Source organism: Mirounga angustirostris, unplaced genomic scaffold, assembly GCF_029215605.1.
Source record: "Mirounga angustirostris isolate CCGP_5_RB_7025 unplaced genomic scaffold, mMirAng1.0.hap1 SCAF_2, whole genome shotgun sequence".
NCBI lineage: Eukaryota > Metazoa > Chordata > Mammalia > Carnivora > Phocidae > Mirounga > Mirounga angustirostris.
In genome coordinates, this window is record NW_026991710.1 from 166,873,584 (window position 1) to 166,890,884 (window position 17,301).

A 17,301-nucleotide genomic window follows, 5' to 3' on the forward strand; every position below is an offset into this window, starting at 1 on the left:
GATTCAGCTGTCATATCAGGATAGCCTCTGTGCGTAGAGCCTCAGACCACCCTGGCTTCACCACCAGACCACCACCACACCCACTTGAGCCCTGGCCATTCCACCAGAGCAGCCCGAGCACAGAGTGCACTGTGACCCCCAGCCCACTTCATCTACAGCTCCAGCCAGCCAGCAAGAGTCAACAGGGAAGTCTATACAAGGGATGAATATAAACAAGACCATTCTTTCAAGCTTAGGAAAGGTAGCTTTTCTAATTCATAGAAACAAACAGAAATTCAAGAAAAATGGGGATACAGAGGAATTGCTCCAAAAGAAAGAAAAAGACATCAGAAAAATAACTAATGAAAGAGAGATAAGCAATATGCCTCATAAAGAATTTAAAGTAATGATCATAAAGATGCTCACTGGGCTGGTCAGAAAAAGTGGAAAAACTCAGTGAGACCTTCAATAAAAAGATAGAATATATTTTTTAAAAACCAATCTGACTTGAAGAATACAATAACTAAAAAATATGCTAGAGAGACTCAACAGTAGATTAGTAGCTGCAGAAGAATGGATCAGCAATCTGGAAGACAGGGTCATGGAAAGTACCCAAGCTGAACAGCAAAAAGAAAAAGGCATTTTTAAAAAGTGAAAATACTTTAAGGGACCCACTGGACAACATCAAGCAAACAAATATTCCCTTCATCATTAAGGCCCAAAAAGAAAAATAGAGAAAGGAGCAGAAAACTTATTTGAAATAATAGGTAGCGGCACCTGGGTGGTTCAGTCAGTTAAGTGTCCATGTTTGGCTTAGGTCATAATCTCAGGGTTCTGGGATCAAGCCCTACATTGGGCTCTCTGCTCAGTGGAGTGTCTGCTTCTCCCTCTATGCTCTCCCTCTCTCAAATAAATAAATAAAATCTTAAAAAAAAAAATACATAAAAACTTCTTTAACTTTGGGAAGGCAGTAGACAGCCAGGTTCAGGAAGTGCAGAGTTGCAAACAAGATGAACCCAAGAAGGTCCACACCACAACAATAACAATTAAAATGTCAAAAGTTAAAGACAGAGAATGTTAAAAGCAGTAAGAAAGAAGCAACTGCTTATATACAAGGAAAACCCCATAAGACCATCAGCTGGACTTTTCAGCAGAAACTGCAGGCAAGAAGAGAGTGGCATGATATGTTCAAAGTACTGAAAGGAAAAAACCTACAACCAAGAATACTCTACATGGCAAGGTTATCATTTGGAATTGAAAGAGAGATAAAGAGTTTACCATTTGAACAAAAGTTAAAGGATTTTATCACCACCAAACCCTTACAGTAAAAATGTTAAAAGGATTTTTTTTAATGGAAAAAAAGCCATAATTAGAAGCAAATTATGAGGGGCACCTGAGTGGCTCAGTCATTAAGCATCTGCCTTCAGCTCAGGTCATGATCCCAGGGTCCTGGGATTGAGCCCCGCATCGGGCTCCCTGCTCAGCAGGAAGCCTGCTTCTCCCTCTCCCACTCCCCCTGCTTGTGTTCCCTCTCTTGCTGTCTCTCTCTCTCACAAATAAATAAATAAAATCTTTTAAAAAAAAAGCAAACTATGATATGAATTAAGATATAAAGTATGACAACATATATATATATATATATATATAAAATGTGAAGGAGGGAGTAAAAAACAAAAAGACCATAAACTTTAAATTAGACTCATATACACTTAGGATGTTATATGTGAACATCATAGTAACCACAGACCAAAACCTACAATAGATATGCATAAAATAAAGAAAGCCAAACATAACACTACATAAACTCATCAATCACAAGGAAAGAGATCAAGAGAGGAAGAAGACAACAGAGAACAACAAAAACAACCAGAAAACAATTAAAATTGCAAAAGTATATACCTATCAATAATTATTTTAAATGTAAATGGTCCAAATGCTCCAATCAAGACACAGGTTGGCAAAATGGGTAACAAGAACCATCTTTTGCTGCTTATTAGACTCTTACTTTAGGTCTAAAGATACATATTGAAAGTGAATGGATGAAAAAAGATATTCCATCCAAATGAAAGTGGGGGGGAAGCCAGGGTAGCAATTCTTATATTGGACAAAATAGACTTAAAACAAAGACTGTAAAAAGAGACAAAGAAAGGCATTACATAATGATAAAGGGAATTAGTCCAACAAGAGAATACTACAAATATCTATGCACCAAACACTGAAATATCTAAGTATATAAAGAAAAGATTAACCAATATAAAGGGAGAAATTAATAGTAATGCAAAAATAGTAGGGGACTTTAATACCCCATTTACATCTATTAATAGATCACCCACATATAAAACCAATAAGGAAATAGTATCTTTGAACAACACATTAAACCTGATCTACTTAACAGAAATATATATATACAGTACATTCCATACAAAAACAGAATATACATCCTTTCAAGTACACATGGAACATGCTCCAGGATAGGTCATGGTAGGTCATAAAATAAGGTCTCAACAAATTTAAGAAGACTGAAAATATATCATTCATCTTTTCTGACCACAATATGAAACTACAAATCACAAATGTTGGAGAGGTTGTGGAGAAAGGGAAACCCTCTTCCACTGTTGGGGGGAATGCAAGTTGGTACGGCCACTTTGGAAAACAGTGTGGAGGTGCCTCAAAAATTTAAAAATAGAGCTACCCTCTGACCCAGCAGTTGCACTCCTGGGTATTTACCCCAAAGACACAGATGTAGTGAAAAGAAGGGCCATATGCACCCCAATGTTCATAGCAGCAATGTCTGCAATAGCCAAACTGTGGAAAGAGCCAAGATGCCCTTCAACAGATGAATGGATAAAGAAGATGTGGTCCATATATACAATGGAATATTACTCAGCCATCAGAAAAGATGAATACCCAACTTTTGCATCAACATGGATGGGACTGGAGGAGATTAAGCTAAGTGAAAGAAGTCAAGCAGAGAAAGTCAATTATCATATGGTTTCACTTATTTGTGGCACATAAGGAATAACATGGAGGACATTAGGAGAAGGAAGGGAAAAATGAAGGGGGGGAATCAGAAGAAGAGATGAACCATGAGAGACTATGGACTCTGAGAAACAAACTGAGGGTTCCAGAGGGGAAGGGGGTGGAGGGATGGGTTAGCCCAGTGATGGGTATTAAGAAGGGCACGTACTGCATGGAGCACTAGATGTTATATGAAAACAATGGATCATGGATCAGCACATCAAAAACTAATGATGTATTGTATGGTGACTAACATAATAAAATTTAAAAGAGTTAAAAAAAAAATCAATTACAAGAAAAAAAAACTATAAAAACCAAACATGTGGAGACTAAATAACATGCGTCTAAACAACCAATAAGTCAACAAAGAAATCAAAGAGGAAATTTAAAAAAATGCATGGAGACAGATGAAAATGGGAAAACACAATTGTCCAAAATCCATGGCACTCAGAGAAGGTAATTCTAAGAGGAAAATTGATGGCAATACAGACCCACCTCAAAACAACAATAACAACAATAAAAACAACAACAACAAGAAAAATCTGTCTAACCTTACACCTAAAGGAACTAGAAAAAGAACAAGCTCACAAGAAATGGGCAGAACACGTAAACAGACATTTTTCCAAAGAAGACATCCAAATGGCCAACAGACACATAAAAAAAGACACACTCAGCATTAGGGAAATCCAAATCAAAACCTCAGTGAGATACCACCTCACACCAGTCAGAATGGCTAAAATTAACAAGTCAGGAAATGACAGATGCTGGCGGGGATGTGGAGAAAGGGGAACCCTCCTACACTGTTGGTGGGAATGCAAGCTGGTGCAGCCACTCTGGCAAACAGTATGGAGGTTCCTCAAAAAGTTGAAAATAGAGCTACCCTATGACCCAGCAATTGCACTACTGGGTATTTACCCCAAAGATACAAATGTAGGGATCCAAAGGGGTACGTGCACCCCGATGTTTATAGCAGCAATCCACAATAGCCAAACTGTGGAAAGAGCCAAGATGTCCATCGACAGATGAATGGATAAAGATGTAGCATATACATACAACGGAATATTATGCAGCCATCAAAAGGAATGAAATCTTGCCATTTGCAATGATGTGGATGGAACCGGAGGGTATTATGCTGAGTAAAATAAGTCAATCAGAGAAAGACATTTATCATATGATCTCACTGATAGGAGGAATTCTTAATCTCAGGAAACAAACTGAGGGTTGCTGGAGTGGTGGGGGTGAGAGGGATGGGGTGGCTGGCTGATAGACAGTGGGGAAGGTATGTGCTATGGTGAGCGCTGAGAATTGTGCAAGACTGTTGAATCACAGACATGTACCTCTGAAAGAAATAATACATTATATGTCAAAAAAAAAAAAGAAGATAGTAAGAAGGGAAAAATGAAGGGGGGGAATCAGAGAGAGAGAGACGAACCATGAGAGACTATGGACTCTGAGAAACAAACTGAGGGTTCTAGGGGAAAGGTGCTTGGGGGATGGGTTAGCCTGGTGATGGGTATTAAAGAGGGCACGTACTGAATGGAGCACTGGGTGTTATTTCCAAACAATGAATCACGGAACACTACATCAAAAACTAATGATGTAATGTATGGTGATTAGCCAACATAATAAAATAAAATAAAAAATGATGTGGTATATCTACAATGGAATATTATGCAGCCACCAACAGGAATGAAGTCTTGCCATTTGCAACGCCATGGATGGAACTGGAGGGTATTATGCTGAGCAAAGTAATCAGAGAAAGACATGTATCATATGATCTCACTGACATGAGGAATTCTTAATCTCAGGAAACAAACTGAGGGTTGCTGGAGTGGTGGGCGGTGAGAGGGATGGGGTGGCTGGGTGATAGACAGTGGGGAGGGTATGTGCTATGGTGAGCGCTGAGAATTGTGCAAGACTGTGGAATCACAGACATGTACCTCTGAAACAAATAATACATTATATGTTAAAAAAAAAAAAAGACAAAGTTAGTAGGAAGGGAAAAATGAAGTGGGGGAAATCGGAAGGGGAGACGAACCATGAGAGACTATGGACTCTTGAGAAACAAACTGAGGGTTCTAGAGGGGAGGGGAGTGGGGGGATGGGTTAGCCTGGTGATGGGTATTAAAGAGGGCACGTACTGAATGGAGCACTGGGTGATATTTGCAAACAATGAATCATGGTGAGCAGAAGACATGAATAGACATTTTTCCAAACAAGATATACAGATGGCCACAGACACATGAAAAGTTACTCAAAACTTTAAAAAAAAGAAAGAAAAGAAAAGTTACTCAACATTGCTCATCATCAGGGAATTAGGATCAAAACTACAGTAAGATATCACCTCACACCTGTCAGAATGACTAATATCAACAACACAAAAACAACAGGTGTTGGCGAGGATGTGGAGAAAGGGGAACTCTTTTGCACTGTTGGTGGGAATGCAAAGTGGTGCAGCAACTCTGGAAAACAGTATGGAAGTTCCACAAAAAAGTTAAAAATAGGACTACCCTATGATCCAGCAATTGCACTAGGTATTTACCCAAAGAATACAAAAATACTAATTCAAAGGGATACATACACCCCAATAGTTACAGCATTATGTACAATAGCCAAATTATGGAAAAAGCCCAACTGCCCATCAACTGATGAACAGATAAAGAGGAAGTGGTGTATATATATACTCAGCCATAAAAAAGGATGAAATCTTGCCATTTGCAATGACATGGATGGAGCTCGAGAATATTCTGCTAAGAGAAATAAGTCAGAGAAAGACAAATACCATATGATTTCACTCATATGTGGAATTTAGAAAACAAAACAAATGAGCATAGGAAAGAAAAGAGGGAGAGGCAAACTAAGAAACAGACTCTTAACTATAGAGAACAAACTGATGGTTATCAGAGGGGAGGTGGGTAAGGGGATGGGTTAAACAGATGATGAGGATTGAGGAATACACTTGTGATGAGCACCTGGTGTTGTATGGAAGTGCTGAATCACTATATGGCACACCTGAAATTAATATAACACTGCTAACTAACTGAAATTAAAATTAAAACTTAAGAATAAATAAATAGCACTAACATTAATTAATCAGGCTGACAAAAAATGAAAAGAGCAATAACATTTATTGTTGGCAGAGATGCGGGAAAAATTTTAATCCCACATATGCAAAGGAAATACTGACATGCCAACTTAAAAATATGTATATACAGATTTTTTGAAAGATATTGCTGATTATAATTGCTACTAAGTTTTATATGAGTGCAATTAAAAATATATAGTTATAATTGATCATTAGAAAACTTATATTGATTTCTTCAACAAATAAACTGGTAAGAAAATATGACAGAGAGGAAATCCACAGATTAAAGAGACTAAGAGACATATCAAATGAATGCAATGTGTGGACCTTGCATGGATACAGATTTGAACCAACCAACTATAAAATGTAAGATAAAATATTTTAGACAATATGCAAAATTTGAACCCTGACTAAACAATGATGACTTTAAGGAATTGCCATTTTTTGGTGTGATAATGGTATTGTGAATACTTTTTAAAGAATCCTTATCTTGGGCGCCTGGGTGGCTCAGTTGGTTGAGCGACTGCCTTCGGCTCAGGTCATGATCCTGGAGTCCCGGGATCGAGTCCCGCACCCGGCTCCCTGCTCCTTGGGAGCCTGCTTCTCCCTCTGACCCTCCTCCCTCTCATGCTCTCTGTCTCTCATTCTCTCTGTCTCAAATAAATAAATAAAATCTTTAAAAAAAAAAAAAAGAATCCTTATCTTTCAGAGATACGTAAATAATATGACACATAGGATTTTCTTCAAAAGAACTGAATTTGAGGGGGTGAGAAAAAGAAAAAAATTAGCCATAAGCTGATAATTGTTTTATGGATATGTAAGGTACATGATGATTCATTATTTTACTTTCTCATCTGCTGTTATGCTTGAAATTTTCCATAATAAAAACTAGAACAAAACAAAAAAAAACTAATATTTAAAAATAATGCAGAAAATTCATTAGGGTAAACTGTTTTTAACCTACTTTCCCAAGTCTTTGATCCAACTTCATAACAAAAATATAAACTTCATAAATCCCATTTTTTTAGGTAGTGGTTAAGATTATGGGCTCTGGGGTTAAAACCTGTGGGTTCAAACTGGAAGGACACCACTAGATCCAAGAATCCTGAAATTGTTTAACCTCTAGAAATCTCAGTCTCCTCATTAGTAAAAAGCTAACAAGCACAGAAATAAATTTTAGCAAGTTTTAGTGACAAACAGAAAGAGAATATGAGGCCTGAATGAAGCACATAATGTATTAATAGTCACCAATGAATAAAAATTCCCTAAATTAAGCTACATCATTATCACAGATCTTTGTTTTCTTTCTAAGAATATTGAAACATTATTCTTACATGAATAAATATGCAATATCATGAGGCCTCAGAGTAAGATAGAACTTTTTCCATTCTAAAAATCTACGCAATACTTCATCTGCCTCACCAACTGTAGAAATCTTATTTTTATCTGACCACATCTCCAACGATGACAGCACAACAGTAACTTTAAATTGGGCAAACATCTAAAAACAAGAGATAAATACATGAAAAATTAATGTTTATGTTATTTTATAATAACCAAGAAATTAATTCAATGCTTTGACAAATCCATACTCAGTTTTGTGTAGATAGCTTAATTATTCAGAAATGCCAAGTGAAGTTAATGGAAATTATAATTTCAAAACTAGTATAAATTTTTCTAACTAGTATGAAAAGAAAAATACTTACCGAATTTACAAGGCCAATAGTTTCGATGACTTTATTTGTTACTATCATGCTATCAGAGCCCAAGTAATCATACTGAAAAAAAAAATTAATTTCAAATTAAATACAATCTGTTATGTAATATGTTTGAAATATACTCTCCATCTACTCTCAGAAATTTGATGCTGCTTTGGGGTTAGAACAGTTCAAAATAAGATAGTAACAAATTAAAAAAATGAATATAAACTGGATCACTCATATATGCTGATGGGAATGTAAAATCGTACAGCCACTCTGGAAAGTTTAGCAGCTTTTTTAAAACAAATAATATACTTACCATATGACCCAACAATTGCACTCCTGGCATTTATTTATATTTTTTAAGTTTTATTCAAGAGAGAGAGAATGAGAACAAGTGGGGGGAGCGGCAGAGGGAGAATCTTCAATATGGGGCTCAATCCCACAACCCATGAGATGGTGACCTGAGCCAAAATCACAAGTCAGATGCCTAACCAACTGAGCCACCCAGGCGTCCCATACTCCTGGGCATTTATCCTAAAGAAATCAAAACCGATGCTCACAAAAAACATGTTCATAAATGTTCATAACAGTTTTATTCCTATTAGCCCAAAGCTGGAAACAATTCATATGTCCTTCAGTGGTTTACTGGTTAAACAAACTGTAGTACAATCATATCATGGAATACTGATCATTAGTAAAAAGGAACTGACTAAACTGTTGATATATGAAACAGTTTGGATAAACCTTAAGAAAATTATGCTGTGTTAAAAAAATCTCCAAAGGAGGGGCGCCTGGGTGACTCAGTCGTTAAGCGTCTGCCTTCAGCTCAGGTCATGATCCCAGGGTCCTGGGATTGAGCCCCACATCGGGCTCCCTGCTCAGCGGGAAGCCTGCTTCTCCCTCTCCCACTCCCCCTGCTTGTGTTCCCTCTCTCGCTGTGTCTCTCTGTCAAATAAATAAAATCTTTAAAAAAAAAAAAATCTCCAAAGGATATATACTACAAAATAACATTTATGCAATATTCCTGAAAACTGGAGAACAGATTAGTGACTGCCAGAGGTTAAGAAGCCTGGGAAGTAGGGAGAAATGGATGTGACTATGAAGAAATAATGTAAGAGAGTCTTGTAGTGATGGTTCTTTTGAGGCTACATATGTGATCCTAGTGCACAAACCTACACACACACAAATTAGTGTATATACAAATACTGAAATCTAAACAAGCTTTGTGGAATGTCCCAATGTCAAATTCCATATCTATAAATCAAATCTCTTAAGTATAGCACCACTTGCATGTTCCACAGGACCCTCAAATGAAACATACGTAAAACGAAGCTCATCATTCTCCTACCTACCTTCCCACTACTTTAATTAAAGGTATTATCATCTATGACCTCCCACATTTATGATACTGCATGTTCCATAAGAGCAGAACTTTTTCTGTTGTGTTCACAGCAGTATCCTCAAAAGTAGAATAGTAATTGGATCTACAGGATGCTCAATAAATTTATTAAGTGAAAGGATAAATCAAATCAATTTAAGTCCTTCTAATTCAACCTCAGCAGTAACTTAAAAAAAATTTTTTTTCTATTACTAATACTACTAACTAGTAAACGTTTGACTTGATTACTGGAATGGTCTCTTAAATGTCTCCAACTATCCCATCAGCAATCCAGTCCCTACACTATTACAAAAATGATGATTCTAAAATGAAAATATGAACCTGTCACTCCCCTGTTTAAAATCTTTTTAATGGATATAGGATAAAATAGGATAAATAGGATAAAATCCAAATATTGTATCAGTTCTTCAATTTATCTCTTTCTATTTTCCTTCTTCAACCCTATGTATTAATCATACTAAACTTTTTTTTTTAAGAAACTTCTCTCATATTTATGCGCCTTTGCAAGGAAAAGTTTTGCACCAAGTCTTCCCTGGCCCCACCCTCACCTCATTATCCAAACTAACTAATCCACAAACCATCCCCCAACCACCTCCTTTATCAGAATCTCACACTCCATGCCATTATTCCCCTGCCCTAATCACCCAAAGAGCCAACTAGAGACAACCTCCACATCCCAGAACCCACTGAAATTATTCAAGCTAGACAACCATAAACCTGTTTACTTTGCCTCAAGAGTTCTTTCCCACAGAAACCATAATCAGGTCTCCTGCCCATATTTTCCCCTTGCTCCCTCTGTCTCCTTACCTATTTTGTTACTTCCCCACGTGGCTTCTGCAGGATGTGGCATACTCTCTCCTTTTGGGAACTGTGAATAACAAACTATCTCTCCAACAGCAATTTTGTCTCCTGATCTGTTGGCCCCATCATACATGAATAATAATAAAACACATTTTAAAATACCTACTTGCATGCTTTTATACTACCCCCGGTTATAGCTGTGTTTCCATGTCTTTCTCCATCATTGGACCATGTTTTTATACTCCCATATGCTTCCTTCAAGCATAGCATTGAATTCACTAGACTGCAATTGTGGATTTAAAATTTGGGAAGTCATTGAAGACAATATCACTATTGTTCTTCTTTATATGCCCAGCATCTAGTCACATAGATGCCACAGCAGGCTCAATGTTTGTTTTATTAAAGAATATGTAAATATGTATAAAAACATAGAAAAGGGAAGTTTAATCAGTATCGTACGCCTGGCAAACCTGACAATTTGGGCAAGAAGCTTTTAAAACAACTCTCAAAGTTTGTAACAGAATTCTGAAAAAAAAATGATTTTTATAATCCAGAATATTCCCTGGAAATTTAGTCATCATTATTATAAATATCTTAAATTTCTCTTAAATGTTCCTTTGTCCTTTTCCCCTATATTCTAATAAATCGAGTATTTTCTTATTCTTCTCTAAATCCTATCTGTCTCTGAATCTCAACTCTGGCTTCCTGACAAGCTCTACAATTCTACAAATAGAATTGACAATGTGTTTGATTCATATTCTCTGTAGTATTCCAGAGGTGTGACAATGCTCATATCAGAACAAAACCTGGAAAGTATATTTTTATCCCTGTTTTCTGAAATCTCTGAAATATGGAGGAAATAAAGCCACACCTGATTGGGTGCAAACTAAGTTCTCATCCCAAGGTCCTGAAGTTTAAAGGTCCTCAAATAGTTTTTGGGAATCAGGGATTTAGAAATATGTTTATACCAGGTAAACAATACACTAGAACAGGTGAACCTTTAAAAACCACGCAAAAAAAAAAATCTTGATACATTAATGTAAGCAGTTCTCATAGTTATACTGTCATCACTTATGTGCCAATAAAAACTTTATAGGACAAACATTCCCTAGGCTACATATTGCTCTTCAAGTGCTCTAAAAACAAAAAATAAAGCTTAAAGATTTTCACTTAAAATATCACCATTAAAAAAATACTGTAGATGGAAAGAGTTCCTAAAGATGTGAAGTACCAGCTTAAAAATAATTTTATTATCCAGGATTTTTATGTAAACATTTCAAATTAAACATTTCTAATAGAAATATGTAATTTTGAGTATTTGGTTTTTCAGTTTGCAAATTCTCCACTGTTCTCTCTACGACATGTAGTAAAAAGACTGGAATTTTTAAGTTCCTTTCTAGCTAGGGATAATTATACATTCACACCAAATATTTAAAAGCAAAGAAAAAGAAAAATACATACCAAAGCTTTATCCACCACAATATACATTTCTAGATAAAGAGGAATTAAATCTGGAACAGCTGATTCTGACTAGAAAAAAGAAAAAGGCACTTAAAAGCACATAAAACTTTCATAAATTGTTTATTCTGAACTTTTAAAATCATTTTTCCACTGTATTGAGGTATAATTAATGAAAATTATATATAAAGTTAAAGACTTGATGTTTTGATATATATATATATATATAGGAAAATAATTGTCATAATTAGGCCAATTAACATCATAGTGACCATTTTCTTTTTTGTGTGCATAAGAATGCATAAGATCGGGGAGCAGCAAGATGGCAGAGGAGTAGGAGACCTGGATTTCATCTGGTCCCAGGAATTCAGCTGGATAGGGATCAAAACATTCTGAAAACCTACGAACTCAACAGGAGATCAAAGAAAAGAATAGCAACAACTCTCTGAACAGAAAAGCGACCACTTTTTGGAATGTAGGACATGCAGAGAAGTGAATCCGAGGCGATATTCGGGAGGATAGATGGCGGGGGAGGGGGCCTCAGTCCACTGCTTTTGGCAAGTGATAGAGCCGCGGGGCACAAAATCGGAACTTTCAGAAGTCTGCTCCGCTGAGGGATGTCGCTCCAGTGGCTAAGCCAGGGGTGGAACCCTCGTGGGACAGTGTGGTCTCAGGACCCTCAGGGTCACAGAAAGACCAGGGGTGCCTAAGTGCAGCAGAGCTCCCAGGTATCAGAGCAGGGAAGCCGGCTGCAGAGATGGAGCCGAGGCGCGGGCTCTCAGCTCAGGGTTGCCATAAACTGTGATCTGCGGCACAGTCAGGGCACTGCTCCTCCAGCAGGGACCCAACAAGCGGCAGATCCGGGGAGACTCCCTCCCATTCCTCTCCCAGGAGGAGCAGCACGGGAATGCACTGCAGGGATCTACTGGGTTTGGAGACTCCACACCAAGTCGGGTGCCAGAGATAGAAATGCTGGGTCACAGGCCAGGTGAGCTGGGAGTGCAGCCGGAGATGAGGGACACGGGAGTGACTGACCGCTTTTCTCTGGGGGCGCACTGAAGAGCGGGGCCCTAAGTTCTCGGCTCCTCCGGGTGGAAGATTGGGAGGCGACCATTTCCACTCTTGTCCTCCAAAGCTGTATGGAAAGCTTGCAGGGAACAAAAGCTCCAGAGAGCAAACCCGAGCAGACTACTAAGCCAGGACTGGGCAAGTGCAAGGCAATTCTGCCTCCAGCAAAGACATTTGGGAACCATGGCAACAGGCCCCTCCCCCAGAAGATCGGCAAGAACAGCCAGCCAAGGCCAAGTTTACCAATCAATGAGAACGGCAGAACTCCAGCACTAGGGGAATACTGCACATAGAATTCATGGCTTTATCCCCATGATTCTTTAGTCTTTCAAAGTTAATTTTTTTTAACTGTCTTTTTTTTTTTTTTTGAGTTTTTCTTTTTCCCCTTTTTCAACCAACATCTTACCAATCCTCTTTTTAAAAACTCTTTTTTATTTTTCATTTTTAGAGTCATAGTCTATCCCTTCATAGTAGTTACCCTTAATTTGGCATATATATATAAGTTGTTCACTGTTTAAAATTTTGAGATACAGTTTCTTCTAACAGATCAAAATATACCCTAAATCACTAGTGTATGGCTTTGTTCTAGTCTACTGCCTGATCATATTCTCTCCCTTTTTTTCTTTTTTTTAAATCCTCTTTTCTTTTTTCAAACAACTTATCAATTCCTTTCATAAAAATTTTTATAATTTTCATCTTTACAATCATATTCCATCCCTTCATCATATCAACCCTTATTTCTGTACATATATAAGTTTTTCTTTCTTTAAAATTTTGGGAGGCACTTTCTTCTAACAGACCAAAATACACCAAAAATCTAGTGTGTGGCAATGATCTATGCACCAGCCTGATCATATTTGATCATAGTATGTTTTTTTTTGGTTTTGTTCTGTTTTTCTTTGTTTTTATCTTTTCGTTTCTTTTTTTTTTCTTTCTTTCCCTTTCTTTTCCCCCAGTTTCAAGTATTTTCTGATTTGTTTAGAGTATATTTTCTGGGGAAGTTGTTACCCTCTTAGCATTTTGTTCTCTCATTCATCTATTCTCCTCTGGACAAAATGACAGGACGGAAAATTTCACCATAACAAAAAGAACAAGAGGCAGTAATAACTGCCAGGGACCTACTCAATATGGACATTACTAAAGTGTTGGATCTAGAGTTCAGAATGATGATTTTAAAGATACTAGCTGGGCTTGAAAAAAGCATGGAAGTTATTAGAAGAACCCTTTCTGGAGAAATAAAAACTAAAATCTAACCGAGTCGAAATCAAAAAGGCTATTAATGAGATGCAATCAAAAATGGGGGCACTAACTGCTAGGATAAATGAGGCAGAAGAGAGAATCAGTGACATAGAAGACCAAATGATGGAAAATAAAGAAGCTGAGGAAAAGAGAGATAAACAACTACTGGATCATGAGGGCAGAATTCGAGAGATAAGCGATACCATAAGACAAAACAACATTAGAATAATTGGGATCCCAGAAGAAGAAGAAAGAGAGAGGGGGGCAGAAGGTATATTGGAACAAATTATAGCAGAGAACTTCCCTAATTTGGGGAAGGAAACAGACATCAAAATCGAGGAGGCACAGAGATCTCCTCTCAAAATCAATAAAAATAGGTCAACACCCCGACATCTCATAGTAAAACTTACGAGTCTCAGAGACAAAGATAAAATCTTGAAAGCAGCTCGGAAGAAGAGGTCTGTAATCTACAATGGTAGAAACATTAGACTGGCAACAGAACTATCCACAGAGACCTGGCAGGACAGAAAGGACTGGCATGATATCTTCAGAGCACTAAATGAGAAAAATATGCAGCCAAGAATACTATATCCAGCTAGGCTGTCATTGAAAATTGAAGGAGAGATAAAAAGCTTCCAGGACAAACAAAAACTAAAGGAATTTGCAAACATGAAAACAACCCTACAAGAAATATTGAAAGGGGTCCTCTAAGCAAAGAGAGAGCCTAAAAGTAACATAGACCAGAAAGGAACACAGACAATATACAGTAACAGTCACCTTACAGGCAATACAATGGCACTAAATTCATATTTATCAATAGATACCCTGAATGTAAATAGGCTAAATGCCCCAATCAAAAGACACAGGCTATCAGATTGGATTAAAAAACAAAAACCCATCAGGCGCCTGGGTGGCTCAGTTGGTTAAACGACTGCCTTCGGCTCAGGTCATGATCCTGGAGTCCCAGGATCGAGTCCTGCATTGGGCTCCCTGTTTGGCAGGGAGTCTGCTTCTCCCTCTGACCCTCCTCCCTCTCATGCTCTCTGTCTCTCATTCTCTCTCTCTCTCAAATAAATAAATAAAATCTTTAAAAACAAAAAAACAAAAAAAGCCCATCCATAGACTGTCTGCAAGAGACTTATTTTAGACCCAAAGACACCCCCAAATTGAAAGTGAGGGGGTGGAAAACAATTTACCATGCTAATGGACACCAAAAGAAAGCTGGGGTGGCAATCCTTATATCACACAAATTAGATTTTAAACCAAAGACTGTAATAAGAGATGAGGAAGGACACTATATCCTACTTAAAGGGTCTATCCAACAAGAAGATCTAACAATTGTAAATATCTATGCCCCTAACATGGGAGCAGCCAATTATATAAGCCAATTAATAACAAAAGCAAAGTAACACATCGACAACAATACAATAATAGTGGGGGACTTTAACACCCCCCTTACTGAAATAGACAGATCGTCTAAGCAAAAGATCAACAAGAAAATAAGGACTTCAAATGACACACTGGACCAAATGGACTTCACAGACATATTCAGAACATTCCATCCCAAAGCAACAGAATACACATTCTTCCCCAGTGCCCATGGAACATTCTCCACAATAGATCACATCCTAAGTCACAAATCAGGTCTCAACCAGTACCAAAAGATTGGGATCATTCCCTGCATATTTTCAGACAACAAAGCTTTGAAACTAGAACTCAATCACAAGAGGAAAGTCGGAAAGAACTCAAATACATGGAGGCTAAAGAGCATCCTACTAAAAAATGAACGGGTCAACCAGGAAATTAAAGAAGAATTAAAAAACTTCTAGAAACCAATGAAAATGAAAACACAGCTGTTCAAAATCTTTGGGATGCAGCAAAGGCAGTCCTAAGAGGAAAGTATATAGCAATACAAGCCTTTCTCAAGAAACAAGAAAGGTCTCAAATACACAACCTAACCCTACACCTAAGGAGCTGGAGAAAGAACAGCAAATAAAGCCTAAACCCAGCAGGAGAACAGAAATTATAAAGATCAGAGCAGAAATCAATGAAATAGAAACCAAAAGAACAGTAGAACAGATCAACAAAACTAGGAGCTGGTTCTTTGAAAGAATTAACAAGATTGATAAACCCCTGGCCACTTATCAAAAAGAAAAGAGAAATGACCCAAATCCACAAAATCATGAATGAAAGAGGAGAGATCACAACCAACACCAAAGAAATACAAGCAATTATAAGAACATATTATGAGCAACTCTATGCCAGCAAATTAGATAACCTGGAAGAAATGCATGCATTCCTAGAGATGTATCAAATACCAAAACTGAACCTGGAAGAAATAGAAAACCTGAACAGACGTATAACCACTAAGGAAATGGAAGCAGTTATCAAAAATCTCCCAACGAACAAAAGCCCAGGGCCAGATGGCTTCCCAGGGGAAATCTACCAAACATTTAAAGAAGAATTAAGACCCATTCTTCTGAAACTGTTCCAAAAAATAGAAATGGAAGGAAAAATTCCCAACTCGTTTTATGAGGCCACCATTACCTTGATCCCAAAACCAGACAAAGACCCCATCCAAAAGGAGAATTACAGACCAATATCCCTGATGAACATGGATGCAAAAATTCTCACCAAAACACTAGCCAATAGGATCCAACAGTACATTAAAAGGATTATTCACCACGACCAAGTGGGATTTATCCCTGGGCTGCAAGGTTGGTTCAACATCCGCAAATCAATCCACGTGATACAATACATTAACAAAAGAAAGAACAAGAATCATGTGATCCTCTCAATAGATGCAGAAAAAGCATTTGACAAAGTACAGCATCCTTTCTTGATCTAAACTCTTCAGAGTATAGGGATAGAGGGTACATACCTCAAGATCATAAAAGCCATCTATGAAAAACCCACAGGGAATATCATTCTCAATGGGGAAAAACTGAGAGTTTCCCCCCTAAGGTCAGAAACCTGCAGGGATGTCCACTATCACCACTGCTATTCAACATAGTATTAGAAGTCCTAGCCACAGCAATCAGACAACAAAAAGAAATAAAAGGCATCCAAATCAGCAAAGAAGTCAAACTCTCGGGCGCCTGGGTGGCTCAGTCGGTTAAGCGACTGCCTTCGGCTCAGGTCATGATCCTGGAGTCCTGGGATCGAGTCCCGCATCGGGCTCCCTGCTCGGCAGGGAGCCTGCTTCTCCCTCTGACCCTCCCCCCTCTCATGTGCTCTCTCTCTCTCATTCTCTCTGTCTCAAATAAATAAATAAAAATCTTTAAAAAAAAAAAAAAAAAAAAAAAAAAAAAGAAGTCAAACTCTCACTCTTTGTAGAATGATATGATACTTTAGGTGGAAAACCCAAAAGACTCCACCCCCAAACTGCCAAAACTCATACAGGAATTCAGTAGAGTGGCAGGATATAAAATCAATGCCCAGAAATTAGTGGCATTCCTATACACCAACAACAAAACAGAAGAAAAAGAAATTAAAGAGTCAATCCCATTTACAATTGCACCAAAACCATAAGATACCTAGGAATAAATCTA

General features: G+C 37.7%; 1 protein-coding gene across 1 annotated transcript in view; it reads right to left on the minus strand.

Moving 5' to 3' along the window:
* LOC123840951 (disintegrin and metalloproteinase domain-containing protein 32-like) overlaps nucleotides 1-17,301 on the minus strand; it is a 193,785-nt gene that overhangs the window by 129,696 nt on the left and 46,788 nt on the right. Inside the window, exons 7-9 of the mRNA XM_064585520.1 lie at nucleotides 11,447-11,515; nucleotides 7,789-7,860; nucleotides 7,417-7,583 (exon numbers count right to left, since the gene is read on the minus strand). Of these exons, the coding sequence (XP_064441590.1) occupies nucleotides 7,417-7,583; nucleotides 7,789-7,860; nucleotides 11,447-11,515 (308 nt within the window). The remainder of the gene's footprint in view (nucleotides 1-7,416; nucleotides 7,584-7,788; nucleotides 7,861-11,446; nucleotides 11,516-17,301) is intronic.